At 44.1% G+C, this 24,051-nt stretch overlaps 1 protein-coding gene across 5 annotated transcripts; it reads left to right on the top strand.

The window, feature by feature from the left end:
* The first annotated feature begins 3,144 nt into the window (after nt 1-3,144).
* LOC139530724 (fibronectin type III domain-containing protein 5b-like) lies at nt 3,145-23,713 on the top strand. 5 transcript variants are annotated; one of them, XR_011666109.1, is made up of 6 exons: nt 3,145-3,684; nt 14,837-14,952; nt 15,535-15,736; nt 21,948-22,055; nt 22,410-22,617; nt 23,082-23,191. XR_011666109.1 is itself a non-coding variant. In XM_071327380.1 (6 exons), exons 1-6 carry the CDS (start codon nt 3,612-3,614, stop codon nt 23,171-23,173), a joined length of 720 nt encoding a protein of 239 aa, XP_071183481.1. In that variant the 5' UTR covers nt 3,145-3,611; the 3' UTR covers nt 23,174-23,713. The 5 variants fall into 5 exon arrangements, 3 of the variants coding, with proteins under 3 accessions (XP_071183481.1, XP_071183482.1, XP_071183483.1); XM_071327380.1 differs by having other exon boundaries at nt 22,410-22,538; nt 23,082-23,713; XR_011666110.1 differs by having other exon boundaries at nt 3,146-3,684; nt 21,948-22,031.
* The last annotated feature ends 338 nt before the right edge of the window (nt 23,714-24,051 follow it).

The raw sequence follows: 24,051 nt of genomic DNA, 5'->3' as shown, positions 1-24,051 counted from the left end.
AACTTCCATAAAAACAGCTCTGATTTATTAGTGATTTTCTGCTTGATCTGTGTTTAATGTGGTGGACTGTGAGGTATCAGTGAAGCCCTTTCCAAAAGCAAATTACGCGCTTGGGCTGAGTCCTTTATGTGTTTGCAGAGTGTTGAATTTAAAGCCCATTAATATTTTATTGGCCGTAGACTTGAGAGATACCTTTGCAATTCCTCTGTTTGGGTCGGGTCAACAATCCACTGTGCTGTCTTTGTGCTGCCCACGCTTCTATTGAATGAAATACATCTCAGTCAACTATGGCTGTGGAGCAGGGTGTCATGTTTTGTCTTTGATCATCATGTCTTGTCCCTGTGCTTCCCTCTGCTGGTCTTATTAGGTTCTTTCCCTCTTTCTCTCTCTCTCTCTCCTCCTCCCTCTCTCCCTCTCCCGCTCTCTCTCTCTATCGTTCCGTTCCTGCTCCCAGCTGTTTCTCATTCTCCTAACGACCTCATTTACTCTTTCACACCTGTCCCCTATTTTGCCCTCTGATTAGAGTCCCTATTTCTCCCTCTGTTTTCCGCTTCTGTCCTTGTCGGATTCTTGTTTGATGTTTGCTGTTCCTGTGTCCTAGTTCCGCCCTGTCGTGTTTTTGCCTTCTTCAGATGCTGCGTGTGAGCAGGTGTCTATGTCAGCTACGGCCTGTGCCTTCCTGAAGCGACCTGCAGTCTGTGGTCGCGTCTCCTGTCGTTCCTCTCTACTGACGAGAGGATTTCAGTTTCCTGTTTTGGATTTACCTTTGATATATCCAGGAGAATCATTGTTTGTTTGATACTGGAATAAAGACTCTGTTTCTATTACGTCGCTTTTGGGTCCTCATTCACCCGCATAACACAGGGTTTTGCTAATGGGATTGTTAGAATGCAACACACCTGACCAGTGCTGGATTGAGTATCAGACAGTATAAACACGAATAGGGTTGCAAAGCTACCGGTAATTTACTAAAGTTACCAGAATCTTCAGTCATTTTGGAAATGAACAGGTATTCTATGGCAATCTATGGTAACTTTGGTAATTTATAAACATTTTGCTCACTTAATTTTTAAAAATGTATATATATAGTATAAAGAAATAATTATCTGTGTCCATATTGTCCATGACTTCCTAGTGGGTAGACCATATGGATCAAGAGAAAATAGCCTAATTAATAAAAAAGGCTCTTATCAACAATGGCATAATTTTCAATTAACTCTGCAACTCTTCCAACTATTGACTTTTTTCACAAATGCCAACAGTTTGGCACCAAAACATTTACAAAAAAGACATGGACATAAAAAAAAAACGAGTGTGTAAATAAAAATATATAGGATATGTCATGCTGAAACTCTCATATTAAACATCAATGGTATTCACTAAATTGATGTTTAATATTTAGGAAACATTTTGTCATCATTTTTTAAATGTTGAAATCGTTTTATTTGATTATTTTATATATGTAACGTGTGATAAGGCCACACAGAGGGCCAGCGTTAATTACAGGCACCTGTGATAATCTGACGTGCCCAAAATGGCCACTAGATTAAACTTGAAAGTGATCTAAATTCTGGTAGTTTACTGGTAAACTTCGAAAGTTTTACACCCCTTTGCAACTCTACACACAAGTGACATACTGAGGCCTTTGCGCCAGAGCAATGTTTGCATATTTGCACTGGTGTACATTGTACATCTTAAAATCTTGGCAACAAGTGACAGAGTTTTACATTTTAATGTTGCAACTCATAAAAATGCAGCTAATTTCTTTGGACAGTATCTTCCTCCTTGCCTTAAATGTGTGAGGTAAAAACCTATACGGAATTGGCTAGGAAACACCTAATTTCATGACTGCAGAGCTGCAAAGGACAATGACTCACGCACACACACTCGCAAACTCCCCTTAATTCACTCATTCTCTCTCACACACACGCCATCACCCAGCCAGATGCTGTGAAGCTGAAGTAGTGGGTGTAGTGTCGTTGCAGAGCGGAAACAGTTTTTGGGGACACAGAGGGCATTCGCTAACGTTGCTTCTCAGTTGGGACGGTAGCCCGACTCCGGACGGGCGCGCTCTAAACTCGTGACGAAGCTTTCTTAAAGTGAACCATCCCGGCCATGACCGCACACATCTTGCAGCGCCGACTGATATAGGTAGGCTACATACAGGCAGCTCAGGTAAGAGAGACTATCTTGTACTATTTATGTATAAAATAATTATCTGCAGTTTTCTTTTGATGCAGTAAATGATCTATTCAAATAGTCAGAGGGTGTGGTGATGTGGTTGCTTAAACTATAGTGTATGGACGGATATTTGCGGTTCTAAGTGGTGTTCGAGGACAAAATCATTTATGACGCGAATCTATGCACAGGCGGCAGTTTTTTTGCATGGAATTGTACATGAATATTTGATAGTGGTGTGGTCGAAAATCATTCTGAGAACTGTCTTACCAAGTATGGTAAATGGATGTGGCCGGGTGTCGGTGACAGAGTGCACTCAAACAAATGACGGAGGAGTGACATGTAGGCTCAGGACCTTGAACTTGACCAATGGTCAGAGACAAATGGGAAGTCAGATAGATAGATTCAGCCCATGTGTAACTATACAAATGGAAATTATAAAATCCAAACTTTACACTTCATTGGAATGCATTTTTTATTCTATTCTACTGGCCTGGTATTTTGTCCTAGCCTTTAATGTACCATGACAATTGTCTATAGAGCAATAACTAGGCTACTGTTGGTGCTCTTATGCAAACTTGACATATGCCACATAGCTTACCCCACCCACTGCTGTATACCAAAATGCAAGTCTGAAATGTCTGAATATTCAAGCTTCAACAACTGTACTCAAGATCAAACTTTATAAATCATTTCATAGCCGAAATATACCAGAGACACTGTCTATAGCTGAGAAAAATATACATGCACTTTGAGCAAAAGTCAAAGTTATCCGGTTTAGTGTAGCCAATATCAGTCTGTGAGATGCTTTCATACCTCATTTCATCATAATTAATAAACTCTCCGTGTGGACATTATGTGTGCATAGAGGTATAACTGCAGCGCATATGAATAATAATTGGAGCATAGACTGTATGCCTGTGTGTGTGTGCATCTCTCCCATGACTATACGCACGCGAGTGTCAATTGCAGTGTGCCACGGGCAGTGAGAGCAGCGCGATCACGTTTCTGTTGAGTGCCCCTAAGCACCACCCGACTTCAGGGGCACATATGTACACGGTGCGAAACTCGGCCACAGCCACAGCCACGGACCAACACTCATCACCAGGACTTCATTTATGTCTGGTCGTCGAGTTTAATGTCTATAAATATCTCTCGTAGCTGAGGTGGAGCAATGAAGAGCGTTCGTGGGCGACACACACGTACAAGGTCCGCCGCATGTTAAGCTACTGTTGCATGTAGGTGGGGGAGCACTGTCGCTGTCCCAGGTGCTGAAAGCGCTCGTCAGTCAATCTGCGGCAAGCCAACGAGACAGTAAACGGTTTTTGATCGAGACAATATGCATGGTCTGATGTGAATGCTGAACAATAGCAAGGCAGTCAACATAGCTCTAGTCAGAGTAAATGGATCTCACGTCCTCTAATGTTTAAAGGATGAAGAGATTTTTCCTGTCAACCGTGCCACTGCTAATTCTCAGCTGTCTAGGTGTCTCTCGCGTCTTTGCGGGTAAGTTAATGCTTATGTACTGAAAATATTTATTTGTCAGCAATTACTCAACCATGCATTCACGTATTTGCTTTGTAGTGGGAACTCTAAGGTTAATGTGTGAGCATTAAGGGGACTGCATTGGTATCCGTGCAAATAAAACAATGGGAAAAAGTGAATGTTTGTGCTAATTTGTTTCTAATTGGCATTTAGGCTATATTCTGCGCGATGAATGAGGAATCGTGTGTGTGTGTAAGAATCTGTATTGATACAATGCTCCAGACATTATACTGGTACTGATCTATACTGAAACACTCTAAACAGGCCATGGAACATGAGCAGTTATGTTTCGGGATTTAAAGGCTAAACAAATGCTTTTGCAATAATTCAGCACCAGTTTTATTGCCTACGTTACGTTTCAGTATGTTTTATTACTGTAGCCTGGTTATATTTACTACCGTATCAGCAAGAACAACACTAGCCTTTGATCCAAGCAGTTGTTAAGTGCTTACATTCATAAGATTTAGACTGATATGACGTTAAACTGACTTACCCAAAACAGGTTTATAGATGTGTGTGTGTTCCAAGTAAAGCTGACCTTTGCATGTAATTAAGTAGTACATGGTACAGGTACAACCCCAATGTCTCTGAAAATGAAATAGCTTTAATAATGTTTTTTTTAAATTTATGTTTTACTTAAAAATCTGTAATTAACTGTTATCACAGAATGATGGAGGATAACAAATATGTATTTCTTCTACACACATTTTCAAAGTAATATGTGATATCTATACAGCAGGGACCAAACTAATATCCATTAGGATCATGGCATTACAGTGAATGTACTGTTGGCACAGCTTGGTGTAACATTTGAGGAGGAAAACAACCATTTCAAATTGTTCCTCGGAAAGCTGCTGAATGATCTATGCGTGAGGTGAGAGTGAACCCTGGGAATAGACTGAAGAGAACCCCAGCGGAATCTATCACCCCGTAATGTACGTTCCCTAAACACTTGAGTGCTGTAGCTTTCACTGCTCAGCGTGATGGAGCGCTGCACACCACACTACTGCAATCAGAATCCACCGCCTCTACAGTGTTTACATTTCAGCTGGATTGCATCTCTCTCTCTCATAAATAAATACACACAGACACTTAGGACGTGTCTACACTTGACACCTACATGTGACATCTGCTATCAGAATACAAAAAACGCTTTGTGTTCTGACTGTGTTTCCCGATCTGGCTGACCAGGGGGCAACGTCATCAACAGTCCTCCCACATGTCTCCAGAAAACTTGTGTTTTGAGACCGAGAGGCAACTTTTCATTATAACGTTGGAGGAAATACGCTCCTAGCATGTGAAGAACGTGTTTGCTGGCCTCATAAATGGTAGCCAGCTAGCTAATATTTAGAAAAATACTAGAGTTATGCTAACCTGTTTGCAATCCCTTTAGCATTGAGTGCTAGCTACAGAGATTAGCTGGCCAGTTAGCTACAGCCATCAGTTGTTGTGGTGTTATCATATTTAGCCTATTCCACCATTTGTAAAATGTTTACTGGCATTTAAATATAGCGCGGGAATAGGGAATCTGGACACACTGTGGACACGGTAGACACATTTCTGTAGGTGTAGATGCATGACACGTTCGGAATTCCATGAACAGAACGCTATGATCAGAATTCTAAAGCTGCATGAACTGTCACGTCTAGACACAGCCTTAGACATAGTCTAGACACAGACACACATGCATGCACACTTGCACGTAGGCAACACACACCCTTACCGTGTCAGCAAATCACGTTTCGCCGAAAGTGGGGTGCACATATGGGTTCTGTGGGCTCATAATTGTTTCATACATTCTGATTGTGCGGGGGCGATTGAATAAAACATTGATTAATGAGCCAGTCCTGCTGGCAGTGCAGAGAGAATGTTCTTCTAATCCCTCCTCCATCTACATCAATCTCCTTATAGCCACAGCAACATATACCTAGTGTATGATGTCATCTCACTAGACAGTACTGTACTAGAGAGCTAACACACATACTGTAGCAATGCAGCCAGATCGTGGATCTAATGGTGTTCGTCAATCCACTGGGCCTAGGGATATACAGTGTGTGCAGGCTTTTGTTCCAGCCCAGTACTAACACCCTGTGGTTGTCCAGGACCAGGTTGAAGAACACTCCGACAATCAGAGAGACCATTAAACCTCTTCCTCTTCCATCTCCTTAGTAGAAGTGTTGACTGGAGAGAGTCAAGGGCACTTGTGGATGGATATTTGATTGAAGTAGACATTGCACTTGTCTAAGATACTCTTAAGAATGTGTTACTTCTGAAAAATCTTCAGAAAGCCAACATAAAGAACACAGAAACAAAGGAAAGCATGACAAGTAATCAGAGGAGCGAAGCTAGGTCCGGAGTAGGATGGATAGATTGACAGAAGCGTGTGGGTGTGTGTTAACACACTGTAAACTTTACATTTGTGACGTCCTTTAATGCGTTTCTGTTTATGGTGAGTCATGAAGTATCTGTCACCCTGGACGAGGAATGTAAAGCTAATGTTTCCATTTAAAATGTAAATGACCTTCAACACCATCATAACGAGGTGGTAAATTCCACCAGCCAGTCCCTGCTCCTCGACAGACTCGCCATGAAACACAATAAATCAGTCAGTCAACCCATCAAATCAACCAATCAATCAAGTAGTTAAACAGTAACCAATAGAAAAGCCCAGCGTAACCTTAGAGACCCTTTCAAGTTCTGATGAAACGAGTAACTATTCTAAAAAGCCTTGTTTTGTTTTTACTGTAAAACACAGCATGACTATTACACTCCCACTATGAGGGTTCTAACGCGGCCAGCCAGAGGAGTCCTGCCACTCCCCAACCCTGCCACAGATTCTCAGTAGCAGCAGTATATTAACTGTCAAGTGTCAAGTCATCACACCATCCCACCCGTAGGAGTTACAGCACCCAGACAGGGGAGCCAAAGGTCGTTAAACAGACTCATCAACTCCAGTCTACTGCCAAATCGCTAGCTTGCTCAAAAGCTCTTTGTGGAATATTTACTGGGAGGTGGTTTCATCAGAAAAACACATCATCTTACAGTATGTTAAACAAACTAGGGGGACATACACTGTGGTTCCTGAAGGTCTGTATTCATGGAACAACAGTATTTCCTTGATGCCACCTTTTCTTTCTTCACTTTAGTCTACCGTTGTTCTCCTTTATGCTAAATAGACATTTTTCATCTGTTAGATTCTGTGAATCTTTTGAAATAATACGTGATAACAAATACAGCCCACAGCTACCTGTTTTGGATGTCACCTGGCTTAAGTGCTTTCTCTAAAGGCCTGGTTGTTATGTAGGCCAGCCACTTATTGTTGGATGAATCATCCCAATTTCAAAAGAACAGTCTGTTTGGATTTAGATAGTTTACCCCGCAGACAGACACAACCAATGGAGCAGGAAACAGAACATGCATGAGGTTACACAGCAGAGGCTGGATATCTTCCACTTACCACATGTATGAGGTCTGCTCCGACCAGAACGGCAAAGAGAAATGGGTGTTTGGAAGCAGAACATTATGATATAAGTAATGGAGTGTGTGCTTGTGTATGTTCATATGGGTTTGTATTACGTGCATGTGTGTGTGTGTTTGTGTGTCAGTGTGTTTATGTGTGAGTGGAAACAGATTAATAGTATTCATTCATTGGCTGGCTGTATTATTGAAGTATTCAATTAGTTATTTGGCAGTAGATCTGTAGACAAAAGGAGAGAACAGACGAAGGCACAGAATTCTCTCAAAATGGCACTTGCAGCTCAGCACACACATACATTACAGCCATTACCAGCACTAACACACACTAATAAAGCCATGTTCCCCCTGTTAATCAAAAAGAACAGCCTTAATGACAGGCTGATGGTATTTTCAAACACAGTAGGCAAACACAATAGAGACAAGGCAAAATGTCAGCGAGCATGAGAAGTGCTGCAGCACCAGCCAACAGCAGCAAAAGAGACAAGTGGAATCTTCCTCAGAATGAGTGTGGTTGGTTTTGCCTGAACTCAGACACTGTAGACAGAGGGGCCTTAGACCAGATACACACAGGGCTCCTGATGCTCTGTTGCCTGCTCCTGCACATGACTCACAGCGCTAGAATGCACAGATTAAGACAAAGGACTAAGCCTTGTTTGCGTTCCTGCTGGCTTCTGTTGAGTAAGGTTGACTGAAATACAACTCAACCAAACAGCATCTGTTCAACATCTTTTCACAGTGGAACTCATCTTAGCAGCTTATTTTCCAACCAGACCATGTGTGATTGATATAGTCAATTGCTAACTTTTTGTCATACTCCATGTCTACTCCACTTGTGATCTCTCAGAGAGCTGAGATCCATGGAAATGAATGGATGTGCTTGTCTGAGGGGCCTTGTTGCTGTCATTGGGAACACACATTAATCAAATCAAATCGTATGTATCACGTGCTTCAGGAAACAACAGGTGTAGACTAACAGTGAAATGCTTACTTACCAACAATGCAGAGAGAAAAAAAAAGAAAAATAGTCTGAAAAATAATAACAGAAGTAATAAATACACAATGAGAGACTAGCTCCTGGCCATCAGGCCTGTGAGGTGGCACTGCCAACAGACTGACGTGTCCCTGCCATGTCTCTGACGCAGTCTGGAGTCTGCTCTGACACCCTGAGTGGCAGGTGGGGAGGAGGATGGCAGGTGGTATTGGTGGGGGGCCAAGCTGTTGAGCGGTGGGGGTCCAATCTGCCATTTAGAGCCAATGAGTACAATATGATAATGGTGGGGTGGTTGCGCCAGAGACTGTTATGGTGCTGTATATGTTCCTGGCCCTAACACAGGAGTGTGCGTGTATATACACGCACACACACACACACACACACACACACACACACACACACACACACACACACACACACACACACACACACACACACACACACACACACACACACACACACACACACACACACACACACACACACACACACACACACACACACACACACACACACACACACACACACACACACACACACACAGCCCTTGGCAGCTCGCCAGAGCATAAAAATACTGTTTTTATTTTCTCCTCTCTGTTAATATCCTAGGGGATAACCCAAATGGTGTGAGTTATGCTAGAACTGGCTGTGGAGACACAGGTGTGCCTCCAGTAGTTTACCTGTAGCCCAGTCTCGCTCTCTCTCTCTCTCTCCTCTCTGCCAGAGCTTTGCTTCACCAGTCCCAGTGCTAATCCACTCTGCTGCTGCACAATCTAAAACTCTCATTCTCCCTAGTCCTCCTGACGTGGCGCGTGTGTGCATGAGACACACTGTCTCCTGGGGCTGTGGCCAAATCCAGTGTAAGAGCTGCAGGCCTGGTGACATTCAGGAGGGATAGAAGCCTGCCTCTCACCACTACAGGCGCCTCTCAGAGAGGAACCGTCACGCTCACCAGGAGAGAGAGAGAGAGAGAGAGAGAGAGAGAGAGAGAGAGAGAGAGAGAGAGAGAGAGAGAGAGAGAGAGAGAGAGAGAGAGAGAGAGAGAGAGAGAGAGAGAGAGAGAGAGAGAGAGAGAGAGAGAGAGAGAGAGAGAGAGAGAGAGAGAGAGAGAGAGAGAGAGAGAGAGAGAGAGAGAGAGAGAGAGAGAGAGAGAGAGAGAGAGCAAGAGAAAACACCAACTGGGCACAGACGTGAATTCAACGTCTATTCCACAATAGCTGAACGTGGAGTAGACGTGGAAACAACACTGATTCAACCAGTGTGTGCCCAGTGGGCAAGAGAGGGAGTAAGGAGACCAAGAGTGTGAAAGAGAAAAAAAGTGACCGAAAAATGCAGAAAGACTGAGAGAAGGAAAGTGAGAGAGAGATGGAGAGAAAGCACCATAGAGAGCCAATGCCGACCTCTCTCTCTCTCTCCACCATCTCCCTCCCAGTGCCATCCTTCCAAGGAGGCAGACAGACTGGCTAACACTCTACAGGAAGAGAGGGATGAGAAAAAGAGAGAGAATGAAACAGACAGGAAACGAGGGATGAGGAGAGAGAATAAAACAGGGATGGAGAGAAAGACGATGAGAGAAAGAGAGCGAGAGAGTGGAGTAGGTAACAGGGAGAGAAAGGGGTGAGTAGGAGACAGTGAAACAAGGAGAAGGGGAGAATAGTGAAAAACCCCATCATATTTAAGTGCTGTGTGTATAATGTGCCCAGCTCTACTGGGATATTGATTGTGTAGATATTACCTTGGTTTCCTGGCCCGAGGAACTTGGATGGGAACTAGATTTCATTTGTAGTTAACAGACGAGCAGTACGGCGGCTTGTCAAATAATCAACACTGCCACCTGTGCTCCTTTGCTTTTGAATTAGCTGCATTCTCAGATGCGATACTACACAACGCAGCATTGATTTTCATACTCTGGCTTTTTACATTTAATTACACAAGTGAGGGGGAGAGTGAGTGGGTGAGAGAGTGAAAGTGAGAGGCTATTTTGGCGCTCACATCTTTGCAGCTCTTTAGGCCAGCGGGTTGGAGAATTATTTTGGCAAAAGTAAATAACTAATGTCTCCTCAAAAGAGGAAAGCCCTGGAGGTATGTTTATCATGGAGCATGGCGAGTGAAAAGCCATGGAAAAGACACACACACACACACTGTTCTCTGCGGCTTTGGGAAAGGGGCTTGAAGCCACACTCCAGTGGTTCGCTTTCTGGGTTGTACATTTCCACAGTAAACTATAGACAGTAATATTTTCTATGTTAAATGATTTTAACATAGCCCCTAATGAGCTCCTGGTTGGGATGAGTGGCAACCCTGATTAGAAGCACCTGCTGCTCACCGGTTGTTCTCTACAAATGCTGTTTTGAATTCAAATAAAACTGTATCTACACACTGAGGAGGGCGGTAAAGCCGAAACGTCTGTGTCCGCTATTCCTGATGCAGTAAAAAATAATACAAGTGAATGGAATAATGAAGTAAGCTTTATGCAACATCTTTTTGAGTGCGAAACCAGTACACTTTGTTGTTTATGGGATCTCAACCCCCTCTGTGCCCCTAGAACTATAAATGTAGGGTAAACCTGGACTGTATCTCTACCCATACTGTACTTGTTCTGACAATCAAAACCAGAGAGTGCATAGTACAAACCGCGCTAACAGTATGAAGTGAGTCATAGCGTGCTGTAGTGGAGAGGCTGTGGATTGATATGGAGGTGTTGGCGGGAGATGATGCAGAGATGATGAGGGGGTGGGGTAGGGGTAGGGGGTGCCAAGCCTGAACTCTTTCCTTCTATTGTCTGAAGTGGAGGAGGCAGTGAGCAGCTCCCACAGAAGTGTCAGTCAGCCGGAGCACCGTTTACACTCCGGAGGACTAGGAGACTGTCTGCAGCCCACCTGTCAGGAGAGGCTCTACTGGAGAACGTCCACACAACCAGATAGATCGGAGACAGGTAGAGATGCCGAGAGAGAGCGTTTCAGAGATTTGAACGAGTCAGCTAGAGAATGAAAGAGAGAATGGCTGAACGAAAGCAGAGGGAAAGAGAGAGAGAGAGAAAGACTATAAGAAAGATGGAAAGAGGAAGAGAAAGAGTGACCAAGAGAACAGGAAAATGTTTTGTTTCTCTGCTTCCATCCAGGGACAATAAGCAGTGAAAAATAGACTGAGGCTCGATAAAGGCTGTAATGAAACAGGTGATAACGCATTCATAATTGAACATGGCATCGTGTTATGGCTCCCAGTCTCGCCCTGTACACCTAACGCAGACATTCATTTTTCAACAGCTGTTTAAGATGCCAAATGAAACACATTAACTCTATTGTTCCAACTCTCCTTTAGGCTTTACTGCTGTTTCTTTAACTGCTGTGGGTGTGAGAATGACAACATGAATATATGCCTGCAAATCAGTGTGTGTGTCTGCATGCATATGCATATGTATATATATATATATATATATATATATATATATGTGTGTGTGTGTGTGTGTGTGTGGTGTGGTGTGTGTGTGTGTGTACTGCACAGTACAGTAAACCTGAGGAAGAGTAGGAATGACCTGAAAGCACAAAGGGAGAAGTGGTTGCCCTTGCAATCTCAATGACACGTTTGGGGGGGGGGGGGGTATTGAAAAGCCACTTGTGATTCCCCCAGCATGCTCGTTAACGTCAGGCGAAGACGTGTTAATGAACATGTGCTAATTTATTGTCCAGCAGGGTCGGCTATCGCTTAGAGACAGCAACCCAAGGTTCACTTCATTTGTCTATTTATGGTCTCTCATTGCTAATGCCAGAGAGAAGCACCACAGTATTGGCCCACTTTGATATTCTACTCCCCTCGGGCCATTACTGCCAGCATGCAGACTATATGTCTGTCTGTCTGTCTGTGGGATATTTACCCATGAGATGAGAAGGGTGTCTTTGATTGCTGAGCAGTAAGTGCTCTATGAGCACAGAGGCATGAAAGGATGAAATGCTGCAGGACCAGACCAGGGTCTTAGATCAGGCAGAGGCAAAGCAACTCAGTCAGACATCAGCCTGCGTTCAACACTCAGAGAGAGCAGCTATACAGATATACAGTTCACAGGTTGAGGGGGGAGTGCTACTGTCTTTCCCAGGTCAGAGGGTCTGGTGGTCTGGGGGGGGGGGGGGGGGGGGCTGGTATGAGTTGAGAGAGAAGGGCCTGTGGAGGCCAGAGAAGAATGTTCATTAAATAATCATAGGCTTTATTGATCAAGGGCAGCTGGAGTACTGTGACAATAAGACTAAGCAGATGACGGGGTTTGTGTGTGCGTGCGTGCAAGTTAGTAAAGGCTCTTAAAATGGTGAGGGGAAATAGTACGTACAAACTGCAAGCCAACAGTTTCAGTGTTTTATTTGTTTGTTGTCTGTAGGCTGGACAAAATCTAATTTAATGTGCACTGTACAATTAGTTTACTAGCAAACACACACAGACACCCATGCAAACATACTGCCTCTCTTTATATACCCCCTCTCTCCTTGAAAGACTGCCGAGCTGTCACCCACTGAACACTGTCATCCTCATGACACGGCCCAGCACGCCACACACTACCTCCTGTCCCTCTGATGACTTCGCTAACAAAGACATGCTGGTGTCTGCTCCCTCCCACACACACACACAGAGTTCTGAGTCAAAGTCATCCCCATCTCTCATCCTGTGGTCCTGGCGGTGTGTGTGTGAGTGAGAGAGTTTATGGAGACATCTGTCTGCTGTTTCATTAGTCCTGACTCACACTTCACGTCATGGGGATATATGAGAGCTTCCTGTCTTGGCCACCGTCCGCCAAGGAGTACATCCCCCAATTACTAGGCCATGATTTACACTGCCTAGCTAAAAACAAGAGTGAGCGCTAAAACGCTCAATAACTCATCTGAATACATCTGCAGCACTAAATAGATTTATGTGTCGGGAATTACGTAACATGATTATGAGTGTCCACTCTCATTTATCTGTTCCCGTCCCTCCTGTGTCTCATCACACAAACCCATCAATCCTCAATGTCTCAGACTGTTTACCATACTGAAGTGTACGTGTGACACGGAGGGGCTAAGAGACAGGGCGCCCTCCCTCTGACAGTGAAGGAACATGGAAGATTGCATGTTCATTTACTCTGCAGACACTCCCCCATCACATGAGTCATCACCACCAAAGCCCTCTGATCATTCAGGTAAGCCCTGATAATGATTCTCCCATTCACTATCTGGAATGTATGAATTGAAAGTGTCATTGAAGAACAGTTGGCATGTCCCTGCTCCAGCAGAGTTTGGATCTCTCATTCATTTGTAATCACAGCGTCATATGCTCACTTATTCGATTAAGTATGCTGCCAGGTGTAAACATCTGAATACAGTACACACACACACACACACACACACACACACACACACACACACACACACACGCACACACGCACACACGCACACACAACTAGCATGCACGCACACAAAACTGTAAATGTATTGCACAGCAACAAATCATTACTTTGAAGTGATGTGGCACAAGCCCTGATTAAACTGTCAATGGTTTGCAGCACGCACAACATATTATTACACTGAATAATAAAAAGTAATCCAACTCTATATACACTGGAGTGTACAAAACATTAAGAACACCTGCTCTTTCCATGACATAGACTGACCAGGTGAATCCAGGTGAAAGCTATGATCCCCTATTGATGTCACTTGTTAAATCCACTTTAATTAGTTTAGATGAAAGGGAGGAGACAGGTTAAAGAAGGATTTTTAAGCCTTGAGGCATGAGATTGTGTATGTGTGCCATTCAGAGGATGAATGGGCAAGACAAAATATTTAAGTGCCTTTGAACGGGGTATGGTAGTAGGTGTCAGGCGCATCAGTTTGAGTGTGTCAAGAACTGCAAAGCTGCTGGGTTTTTCACGCTCAACAGTTTCCCGTTTGTATCAAGAATGGTCCACCACCCAAAGGACATCCAGCCAACTGTACACAACTGTGGGAAGTATTGGAGTCCACATGGACCAGCATCCCTGTAGAACGCTTTCGACACCTTGTAGAGTCCATGCCCCGATGAATTGAGGATGTTCTGAGGGCAAAAAGGGGTGCAACTAAACGTTAGGAAGGTGTTCCTAATGTTTTGTACACTCAGTGTACATGTACATTATTTTAAGTTGAGTGTAATTTCACTGAATATTCAACTGACTCTAAATGTGAACCTATTCAAAATTCAACCCTTAATTGCGGGGCCATTTAAAATGCAACCCCTACAAACCGCTCCACTCTAGATTTGATTGCACTTGTATTTCTTATGAGTCCTAATTATGCTGAATGGATGTGAATACTGAATCAGGCCACAGCTCTTCCTGGGTGAGTAACAGTGAACAGTGAAACCAGCTGTGGGGGGTTGCAGTGATCAGAGGCCTCCGTTTGTAGTAAGCACCAGACTCCACAGTCTGATGGCCAATCTGACTGTCTAGAATAGCCAAGCTCTCCTGTGGAGTAGCTTACTAACCACTCTGTGATTGTAGGGACTGTTTGAAGTACTATATTGAGTCCATGTAAATAATACATGTACCCATTACCGTACCTACTGTATCCTACCCAGTACCCACTAGACAGTAAACTTCATTTGCTTCATGTGTATCTTTTCTCTCTCTCTCCCTGTCTGTGTTTGCAGACAGTTTGGCGGCTCCTGTCAATGTGACCATCAAGGCTCTGAAGTCCAACTCTGCCGTGGTGACATGGGACATCCCCGAGGGGGACCTTGTCATCGGCTTTGCCATCACACAGCAGGTGAGAGCGAGAGGGAGCGCAGTGCGGGGGGGGAGGAGACCCACCCGCACACAGAAACACTCACACTCTCGCCAATAGGAGATCAAATAGTATCTGTCACCAATCCCTACTCACCGTCTCTCCATTGCGTCCCTGCGTTGCTGGCCAGCGGCTTGTTTTGCGGAACCGTTGTGTCACGGGACGCTGTGTTGCCAGGACGATCCCGTCAGGGTGCCTGTCTCTTCGACAACAGCAGTGGAAGATGGCAGCTGTGTAAAGAGGGAAAGCAATAACATTTCCCACTTGCACACAGTCACTCTACCCTGCACAATGGTTAGGCTCCATTCTAGCCAATCAGCAGATGATTTCCTGGTCCCAGAGGCCCAGCTAAGAGCCCCGGTTCTGCCCATCTCCTGACTGCTGCTCCCTCTCTCCACTCCTCCACACAGTCTATTTCTGTCTGCTATTACTGTACAGTATGTGATAACTGGGATTGAAGTTCACCAGGGCTCAATGCTGTGTGTGAGACTTCTACTCAACATCAGTGAATAGTTTTGTGTTACACTGCTCACTAAACGCACCTCTGTGATGATGTGCCAACAGAAGAAGGACGTGCGCATGCTGCGCTTCATCCAGGAAGTGAACACCACCACCCGATCCTGTGCATTATGGGACTTGGAGGAGGAGACCGACTACATTGTGCACGTGCAGTCCATCAGCATGAGTGGGCCCATGAGTCAGCACAGCGAACCCCTGCGCTTCCGCACGCCCAAGGAGTCTGAGACACAGGCCTCGAAGAGTAAAGGTAAACAACTCTAGAATCTCACACACAACTTTAGGATAAGACTGAAGCTAATACATAAAGTATCTATGGAGAAAACAAAGTTCGAAGCACTTCTCCAGGTTCCTTTACCTTGCTGTAATACAGGTACAGTGCCAAAAAAGGCAGAGGAAACCCTGTGCACAGCAGTATGTACACATACAGTGCCGAGAGTAAGGCTTGCAGTTGGACTGTTGACAACTTTTGACTGATTCCATAAAGGCCAATACAAATCAATGGGGACACAAAGCGTGAAATTAAGTTTCACAACAGAATGCTCTTAAACATCAAGCGCTCTTACAACAATTTATGAATATAACACCTTCAGGGTATAGTTTGTGGTATATTGATGTGCCTCTATGCATTCACCCCCAACTGCCCCCCGGGCCTGCCCTGTGCTCTATCTACAGTAAGGGTAATGCATTTGTCAAAGTGGTGATGAGATATTCAGGGCAGCGTGATGCAAATCGATGTGCTTTTGGCTCGCACCCTTCCCTCACCCCCTCGCTCCTTTACTCCTCACAGACACTCACAGCCTGACTCCTTCACTCACAGACACTCACACCCTGGCTCCTTCACTCACAGACTCCTCACAGACACTCACACCCTGGCTCCTTCACTCACTGACTCCTCACAGACACTCACAGCCTTGCTCCTTCACTCACTGACTTCTCACAGACACTCACAGCCTTGCTCCTTCACTCACTGACTCCTCACAGACACTCACACCCTGGCTCCTTCACTCACTGACTCCTCACAGACACTCACAGGAAGCAGAGGCAGGGGGCTTGTGGTTCTGGGAACATTTCACAGTCACAGTAGCAAAGGCTCTTTGGGCACACACACTAATCCCAGGTAATTTAGTTGGGATATTGTCAGGAATCTCAGCTAGGAGAAACTAGCACAAAGGGATACAGAATGCTACAAACAGCCTCATCAGACACATACAGACCTACAGTCCCTAGGCTCAGACCAACCCAGAGCTAGATCCCTATAGGTGGATGAGATGAGACGAGAACCTGTGCAGCGAAAGTGGTGTTAGTGTGTGAGTGATGGCTGGGCTGAGGTGAGATAAATGTGCGGGTCTCAGAGAAGTGTTTGTTTCCTTGTGTACAGCCAGGCAGCCACTGTGATAAATGGCTACAGTATTAAGGCATGACTCAGCGCCGGTCGCATAATGATGCAGCCTCCATATCCCTCTCTATCCCTCTACATCAGTGGTATTCAAACTTTTTCAATGGGCACCCCATTTTTTCTGCAATAATTTCTCGGGACCCCATTTTTTTCACAAGAATTTCACACAACCCCACCCTAAATATAATGACAGAACCTTAAAATCGGTACATTTCGATTTTTACAGCTACAAATAACCTTCAATTCATTACATTTATCTCTTATCAAAATGAAGAAACGAATAAATATATTTACTGAATAAAATTATATGTTTTGTAATTATCTTTCTCAAAAGCGTATTCACACCCCTTGACTACACACAATACCCCATAATGACGAAGTGAAAACACGTTTTTATACATTTTAGCTAATTTATTCAAAATTAAATATAGAAATAACTATTTGACATAAGTATTCACACCCCTGAGTCAATACTTTGTAGAAGCACCTTTGGCAGAGATTACAGCTGGGAGTCTTTCTGGGTAAACCTCTAAGAGCTTTCCACACCTGGATTGTGCAACATTTGCCCATTATTCTTTTCCAAATTCTTCAATCTCTGCCAAATTGGATGTTGATCATTGCTAGACAACCATTTTCAAGTCTTGCCATAGATTTTCAAGTAGATTGATGTCAAAACCGTAACTCAGCTACTCAGGAGCATTCACTGTCTTCTTGGTAAGCAACTCCAGTTAAGATTTGGCCTTGTGTTTTAGGTTATTGTCCTGCTGAAAGGTGAATTCATATCCCAGTGTCTGGTGGAAAGCAGACTAAAGCAGGTTTTCCTGTAGGATTTTGCCTGTGTTTAGCTCCATTCTGTAAAAATGTTTATCTGGAAAATCTCCCCGGTCCTTAACGATTACAAGCATACCCATAACATGATGCAACCAAAGCTATGCATGAAAATATGAAGAGTGGTACTCAGTAATGTGATGTATTGGATTTGTCCCAAACATAACATTTTGAATTCAGGACAAAAAGTGAAATCCATTGCCACATTTTTTGCAGTATTAGTTTAGTGCCTTGTTGCAAACAGTTTTGGAATATTTTCACTCTGTCAATTAGGTTAGTATTGTGGAGTAGCTACAATGTTGTTGATTCATCCTCAGTTTTCTCCTATCACAGCCATTAAACTTTCTAACTGTTTTAAAGTCTCCATTGGCTTCATGGTGAAATCCCTGAGCGGTTTCCTTCTCTGGCAAATTAGTTAGAAAGGACTGTATCTTTGTAGTGACTGTGTGTATTGGTACACCATCCAAAGTGTAATTAATAAGTTCACCATGCTCAAAGGGATAATCAATGTCTGCTTTTTTAATTTTTTATCTACCTTCCAATAGGTGCTCTTCTTTGCGAGGCATCGGAAAACCTCCCTGGTCTTTGTGGTTGAATCTGTGTTTGAAATTCACTGCTCGACTGTGGGACCTTACAGATAATTGTATGTGTGGGGTGTAGAGAAGAGGAAGTCATTCAAAAATCATGTTAAACACTGTTATAGCACACAAAGTGAGTCCATGCAACTTATTATGTGACTTTTTAAGCACATTTTTTCACTTGAATATATTTTGGCTTGCCATAAAAGGGTTAAATACTTATAGACTCAAGACATTTCAGCTTTTCATAATCAATTAATTTGTCCAAATTTTCACAAACATAATTCCACTTTAACAATATGGGTTACTTTGTTTTGGCCAGTGACAGAAAATCTCAATTTAATCCATTTAAAACCACAAACTGTTGAAAAAGTAAAGGGGTGTGAATTCTTTCTGAAGGCACCGTATGTCCGCTGCAGAGAGACATGAGAGGATGAGAAAAGAAGATGACGAACAAGCTATAGGATGAAAAATACCAGAGTTTTGGCGCAGGCAGTGGCAACCCGTCATTCAGGGCAAAGCCCGACTTGTTAATCTAAACAGAACAAAACAAAAAGTGGACATTCATTTACTTATTTTTGCCTGTTTTGCATATTATTTTGGCATTAATACGTGTCACATATCAGTTTGCAAACAATGTAAAAAAAAGTAATAATATTTGAGTTAATAAAGCCACACAAATATGACCTGTTTTTCCTTTTCTTGAGTAAGGCAGCTCCAAAATGCACGTGTTTCAACCTAGCTCAGAGCTTTCTGTGGTGGTGGGGCAGCCAGCGGAAAATACGGAGCGGTTGTTAATGTTCTCTAGTTGCGCCATGATTGGCTCAGTATTCTGTCACTGAAAAAAACATAAAAACGTTATTTAGATTTAAATATATATATATATATTTTTTTTTTATACTGAAATATCAAGTATTCAGACCCTTTACTCAGTACTTTGTTGAAGCGCCCTTGGCAGCGATGACAGACTCAAGTCTTCTTTGGTATGATGCTACAAGCTTGGCACACCTGTATTTGGGGAGTTTCTCACATTCTTCTCTGTAGATCCTCTCAAGCTCAGTCAGGTTGGATGGGGAGCGTCGCTACACAGGTCTCTCCAGAGATGTTCGATCTAGTTCAAGTCTGGGCTCTGGCTGGGCCACTCAAGGACATTGAGACTTATCCCGAAGCCACTCCTGCGTTGTCTTGGCTGTGTGCTTAGGGTTGTTGTCCTGTTGGAAGGTGACCCTTCGCCCCTGTCTGAGGTCCCGAACACTCTGGAGCAGGTTTTCATCAAGGATCTCTGTACTTTGCACCGTTCATCTTTTCCTTGATCCTGACTAGTCTCCCAGTCCCTGTCGCTGAAAAACATCCCCACAGCATGATGCTGCCACCACCATGCTTCACCATAGGGATGGTGCCAAGTTTCCTCCAGACGTGATGATTGGCATTCAGGCCAAAGAGTTCAATTCTGGTTTCATCAGACCAGAGAATCTTGTTTCACATGGTCTTAGAGTCCTTTAGGTGCCTTTTGGCAACCTCCAAGTGGGCTGTCATGTGCCTTTTACTGAAGGGTGGTTTCCATCTGGCCACTCTACCATAAAGGCCTGATTGGTGGAGTGCTGCAGAGGTGGTTGTCCTTCTGGAAGGTTCCCCTAGAGGAACTCTGGAGCTCTGTCAGAGTGACCATCGGGTTCTTGGCCACCTCCCTGATCAAGGCCAAGAACCCAATGGTCACTGGTCGCCCGGCTCAGTTTGGCCGGGCGACCAGCTCTAGGAAGGGTCTTGGTGGTTCCAAACTTCTTCCATTTAAGAATTATGGAGGCCACCTTTCAATGCTGCAGAAATGTTTTGGTACCCTTCCCAAGATCTGTGCCTCGACACAATCCTGTGTCGGAGTTCTATGGACAAATCCTTTGACCTCATAAGTTGGTTTTTGCTCTGACATGCACTGTCAACTGAGGGACCTTATCAATGGAAACAAAATGCACCTGAGCTCAATTTCGAGTTTCACAGGAAAGGGTGTTTTTTTTTCTTTTTCGATTTGTCATTATGGGGTATTGTGTGTAGATTGATGAGGTAAAACATTTATTTAATCCATTTTAGAACGAGGCTGTAACGTAACAAAATGTGGAAAAAGTGAAGAGGTCTGAATACTTTTCAAATGCACTGTATGTGTTTGTCACCCAAGACCATAGCTATAGAACCAGCATTTGGTCTGTGACCAAGACTCTTGATGATGGAGGTTTTCTAGCTAGACCAGCGGGACAACTCCCTCCTGGATGTCTGCAAAACTGTGCTGCAGTAAAACAGGTGTATTACACTCCAAGACTATGTCTTTACTCATATAATCCTGCAGCTATACAGCATACAGTTTACCATGTCCCTGAATGCTCCTACCTGCAAACTTCCTCCTCTACAAACAGTACAGCCCCACCTCTCCCTGCAGAGGACTCAACCTGACTCTAGGATTGGAGACAGTCTTTGACATTAGAACTGACCTATATTAGCTATATGGAGGCCATCTGGCAGCGATGTCAGGAGCCCCTGGCTTTCCAGCTTGGATTGGTTAATGTCAAGGTACATAGACTCATCGATTGTCTGAATCAGTCATTGGGAGAACCTGCTGGAGCGTGGTGAAGCTACCCAGGTACATTAGAATTTCAGTGTCTCTGCCTACTTCTGTTTGGTCTTTAAATGGGGGGCACTTGTGTGCTGAACTTTAGCCAGCTCTCTACTGAATTCATAAACATGTTGCTTTGTATGAGTGGACATTGAACACACACAAACACACACTTCTCTGATCTTTTTTGGCCCTTAGGACTATAATAATGATTATTGAGTTCTATTTAGGCCCAACTCAATCGATCGTGGCTGCTGTGATTAACTCTCTCTCTCCAACCCCTTCAGAGTGGGGATCCCCACTGACCCTGTCTCAGGCTTATGTATTCTCTTCATGCCCAGCTTCTACTGAATACTTTGACACCATCAGCCTCTCTCAGAAAGTGGGCAAATTGAGGCATTGTGCTGTGCGGTTCCCACATAGCAGCGCTCTTCAATGAGGAGATAATTGTGGAGGCTGTGCACAAGTTGTTAGGGTTGAGTCAGAATCACCTGGAATCATGAAAAACGTGGCCTGTTTAAAGCAGTGCTAGCTGACAGAAAGACAGTGGTGAGTGGCGCCATCCTGGGACTGAAGAAGAATAGAGAGATCAGTCTACACAATAGGGGGTGTCAGGAGCTAATGGTTCTATCCAGCTGACACAGAGCAGACCTACTCCTGATTATGTATAATTACAGTAGAGACCAGTGGAGGCTGCTGAGGGGAGAACGGCTCACATTAATTGCCCGAACGGAGCAAATGGAATGGCACCAAACACCTTGAAAGCATGCATTTGGTGTATTTGATACCATTCCACTGATTACAGTCATTAACACGAGCCCGTTCTCCCCAATTAAGGTGCCACCTCCTGTTGTAGAGACGAGGTCTACTGGACTGAAGTTCTGCCCGGCATATTCACTTAGCAGATGACGGCTTTCACCCCAACACTCCCCCATCATTAGACTGACCTGTCAGGAGAACCTGGGTTTAATAAGCTGCTAGTTACCAATAATAACTCTGATGATAATGTTGCCATGGTGATGAACTGATTGTGCTGCTGTATTTGACACTCCAGACGAGGTGACCATGGAGGAAGTGGGAGCTCAGCTGAGGGCAGGGGAGTTCATCATTATCGTGGTGGTGCTGATCATGTGGGCAGGTGAGGGGTGGAATGTTTCAAAAGGTCAGAGTGCTACCCACACACTAGGGTTGCAAAATTCCAGTAAATTTCGCCAAATTCCCAGGTATTCCAGAAATCCTGGTTGCAGGAATCTGGATTTCCTGCTTATTCCCTTCTGATTCCGGGAACTTCCAACCAGGATTTCTTGAAAACATGGTATTTTGGGAAAAGTGACTGGAATTTTGCAACCCCACCCTCATGAATGTAGAAAAAAATAAAAGGTATTTTTAAACAAATATGGTCCACAACTTGATGTAATTTGTCCATGCTAAATGATTTCCGTCTGCTTTTCACTGCGGTAATGTGGTTGTTATTTACGATCTTTATGTGTATGCCCTTTTCTCCTCTCTCTGTCAGGTGTGATCGCTCTCTTTTGCCGTCAGTATGACATCATCAAAGACAACGAGCCTAACACCAACAAGGACAAAGCCAAGACCTCATCAGAGTGCAGTACTCCAGAGCACCCGACGGGGGGGCTGTTGCGCAGTAAGGTATAACCCCTTCTCCTCCCCACTGAGTCCCCACCGTCACCGGGCAGGTGAATCGTCCCAGCGACTTAAAAAAGGTCCACTTTCACCAGCAGTTAACACTCCCATAACACCATTAGAGCTACGCCCACCACATAACAGAATATGCATTGATTTACTAGCATTTATGACAGCACTTCATCCAAAAAATAAACTGTTAAAATGCAAAACATGCATCTCCAGGCCATAAATTATAACAATGCTATAAATCCAAAGCCTTTCAAATCAATGCATAGACAGCCCATACGCTGGCATGATTGTCCCATGTCCATTCGCTCCTCTCCATCTCCCTCAACAACTGGCTAATGCCCTCTGCCAACTAAACCAATTGACACTAAAATGATCAAAATACCCCATCTCCCTTCCAGAGAGAAAGCATCATAACCCTCCCATTCTGTCCAGGCGCTCCATGCTCATACACTAGCAGAATTATACTTTATTCCAGGTTTAGAGACTGGCCTTCATCTTTTTCATCACTGCTGTTTCCCTTCTTCCCCTCCAGTTCCCCAAGAACAACAACAACAACAACCGGGCGCCATCTGTGAACATCATCGAGGTGTGACGGCCAGAACACTCTCTAATCCAAAGGATTGAGTGTATTCTAAACAGAGCAACCAAAGGGCCCTTTATGCCCATCTGCTTGTTAGGATGAGGCTGGGACTGTGGGTCGTGGCCAGCCCTTTGGCATGGGGCCTGGGTGTGAACTGGGCCCTCAGGACTCCAGGGTCCAGGTCTCAGAGGAGAGGCTCTAGATGTGGTAGCAGGACTGTGGCTGTCACTGCTCTAATTATTGCCAGAAGGTCAAGGAGATAAGGGCCAAATGGGTTCAGCTATGAGTTGAGAGAGAGGAGAAATGAACATGGCCAGGGGACTGCATATAACCAGGGCCAGAGACCCTCTCTCTCAGCTTGTTGTTAATGAACTGAAACACACTGTCCCGGCCCCTGTTCCCCATACTGCAACCAAGGCTTGAGCACTGTGCACCGTGTGAAAATGAACTCCCCCTACTGCATCTCCTCTCTTACAGTGTTTATTTATTTGCCTCCTATTATGCTCATTTGCTGTAAGGCACATACTGTACTCCTTACTATTGTTTACCTCCTTTGACATATTATACCTCTTATTCAAATTATATATCACTGTATCTGTTTCATTTTTTATCAATCTATTCACGACAACTTCTTATTGCTAAAGTACCAGTTTTATAGATCTCCTTCTAGCTAAACTCCCTGAAACCTCCTCTGAGATGTGTTTTCATTCGATCAGAGAGCTAGTTAGTTCCCCTCTCAGGGAATCCAGACAATACAAGGCTAATTTTGGAGGCCTTTCTGAAGCAAGCTGGTGGCTATGACGTCAGAGCAAGATCAAAAGGAGCACTCAAGACACCCGTGCGGCAGAATTCTCCATTTATCTGGCGAATTAAAGCTTGTTAGCTCTGACAGCAGAAAAGAACGTTGTCATTTATAAACAAA

The sequence above is a fragment of the Salvelinus alpinus genome, chromosome 9, assembly GCF_045679555.1.
Source record: "Salvelinus alpinus chromosome 9, SLU_Salpinus.1, whole genome shotgun sequence".
NCBI classification, from domain to species: Eukaryota; Metazoa; Chordata; class Actinopteri; order Salmoniformes; family Salmonidae; genus Salvelinus; species Salvelinus alpinus.
This window is presented reverse-complemented; position numbering and strand designations above follow the sequence as displayed.

Excerpts from the sequence above, each read along its gene's own strand:
- LOC139530724 (XM_071327380.1), top strand. The coding sequence starts at position 3,612 with ATGAAGAGATTTTTCCTGTCAACCGTGCCACTGCTAATTCTCAGCTGT. Across the intron at positions 15,737-21,947 it reads ACAGGCCTCGAAGAGTAAAG|ACGAGGTGACCATGGAGGAA; the intron begins GTAAACAACTCT and ends TTGACACTCCAG. Across the intron at positions 22,056-22,409 it reads GGGGTGGAATGTTTCAAAAG|GTGTGATCGCTCTCTTTTGC; the intron begins GTCAGAGTGCTA and ends TCTCTCTGTCAG.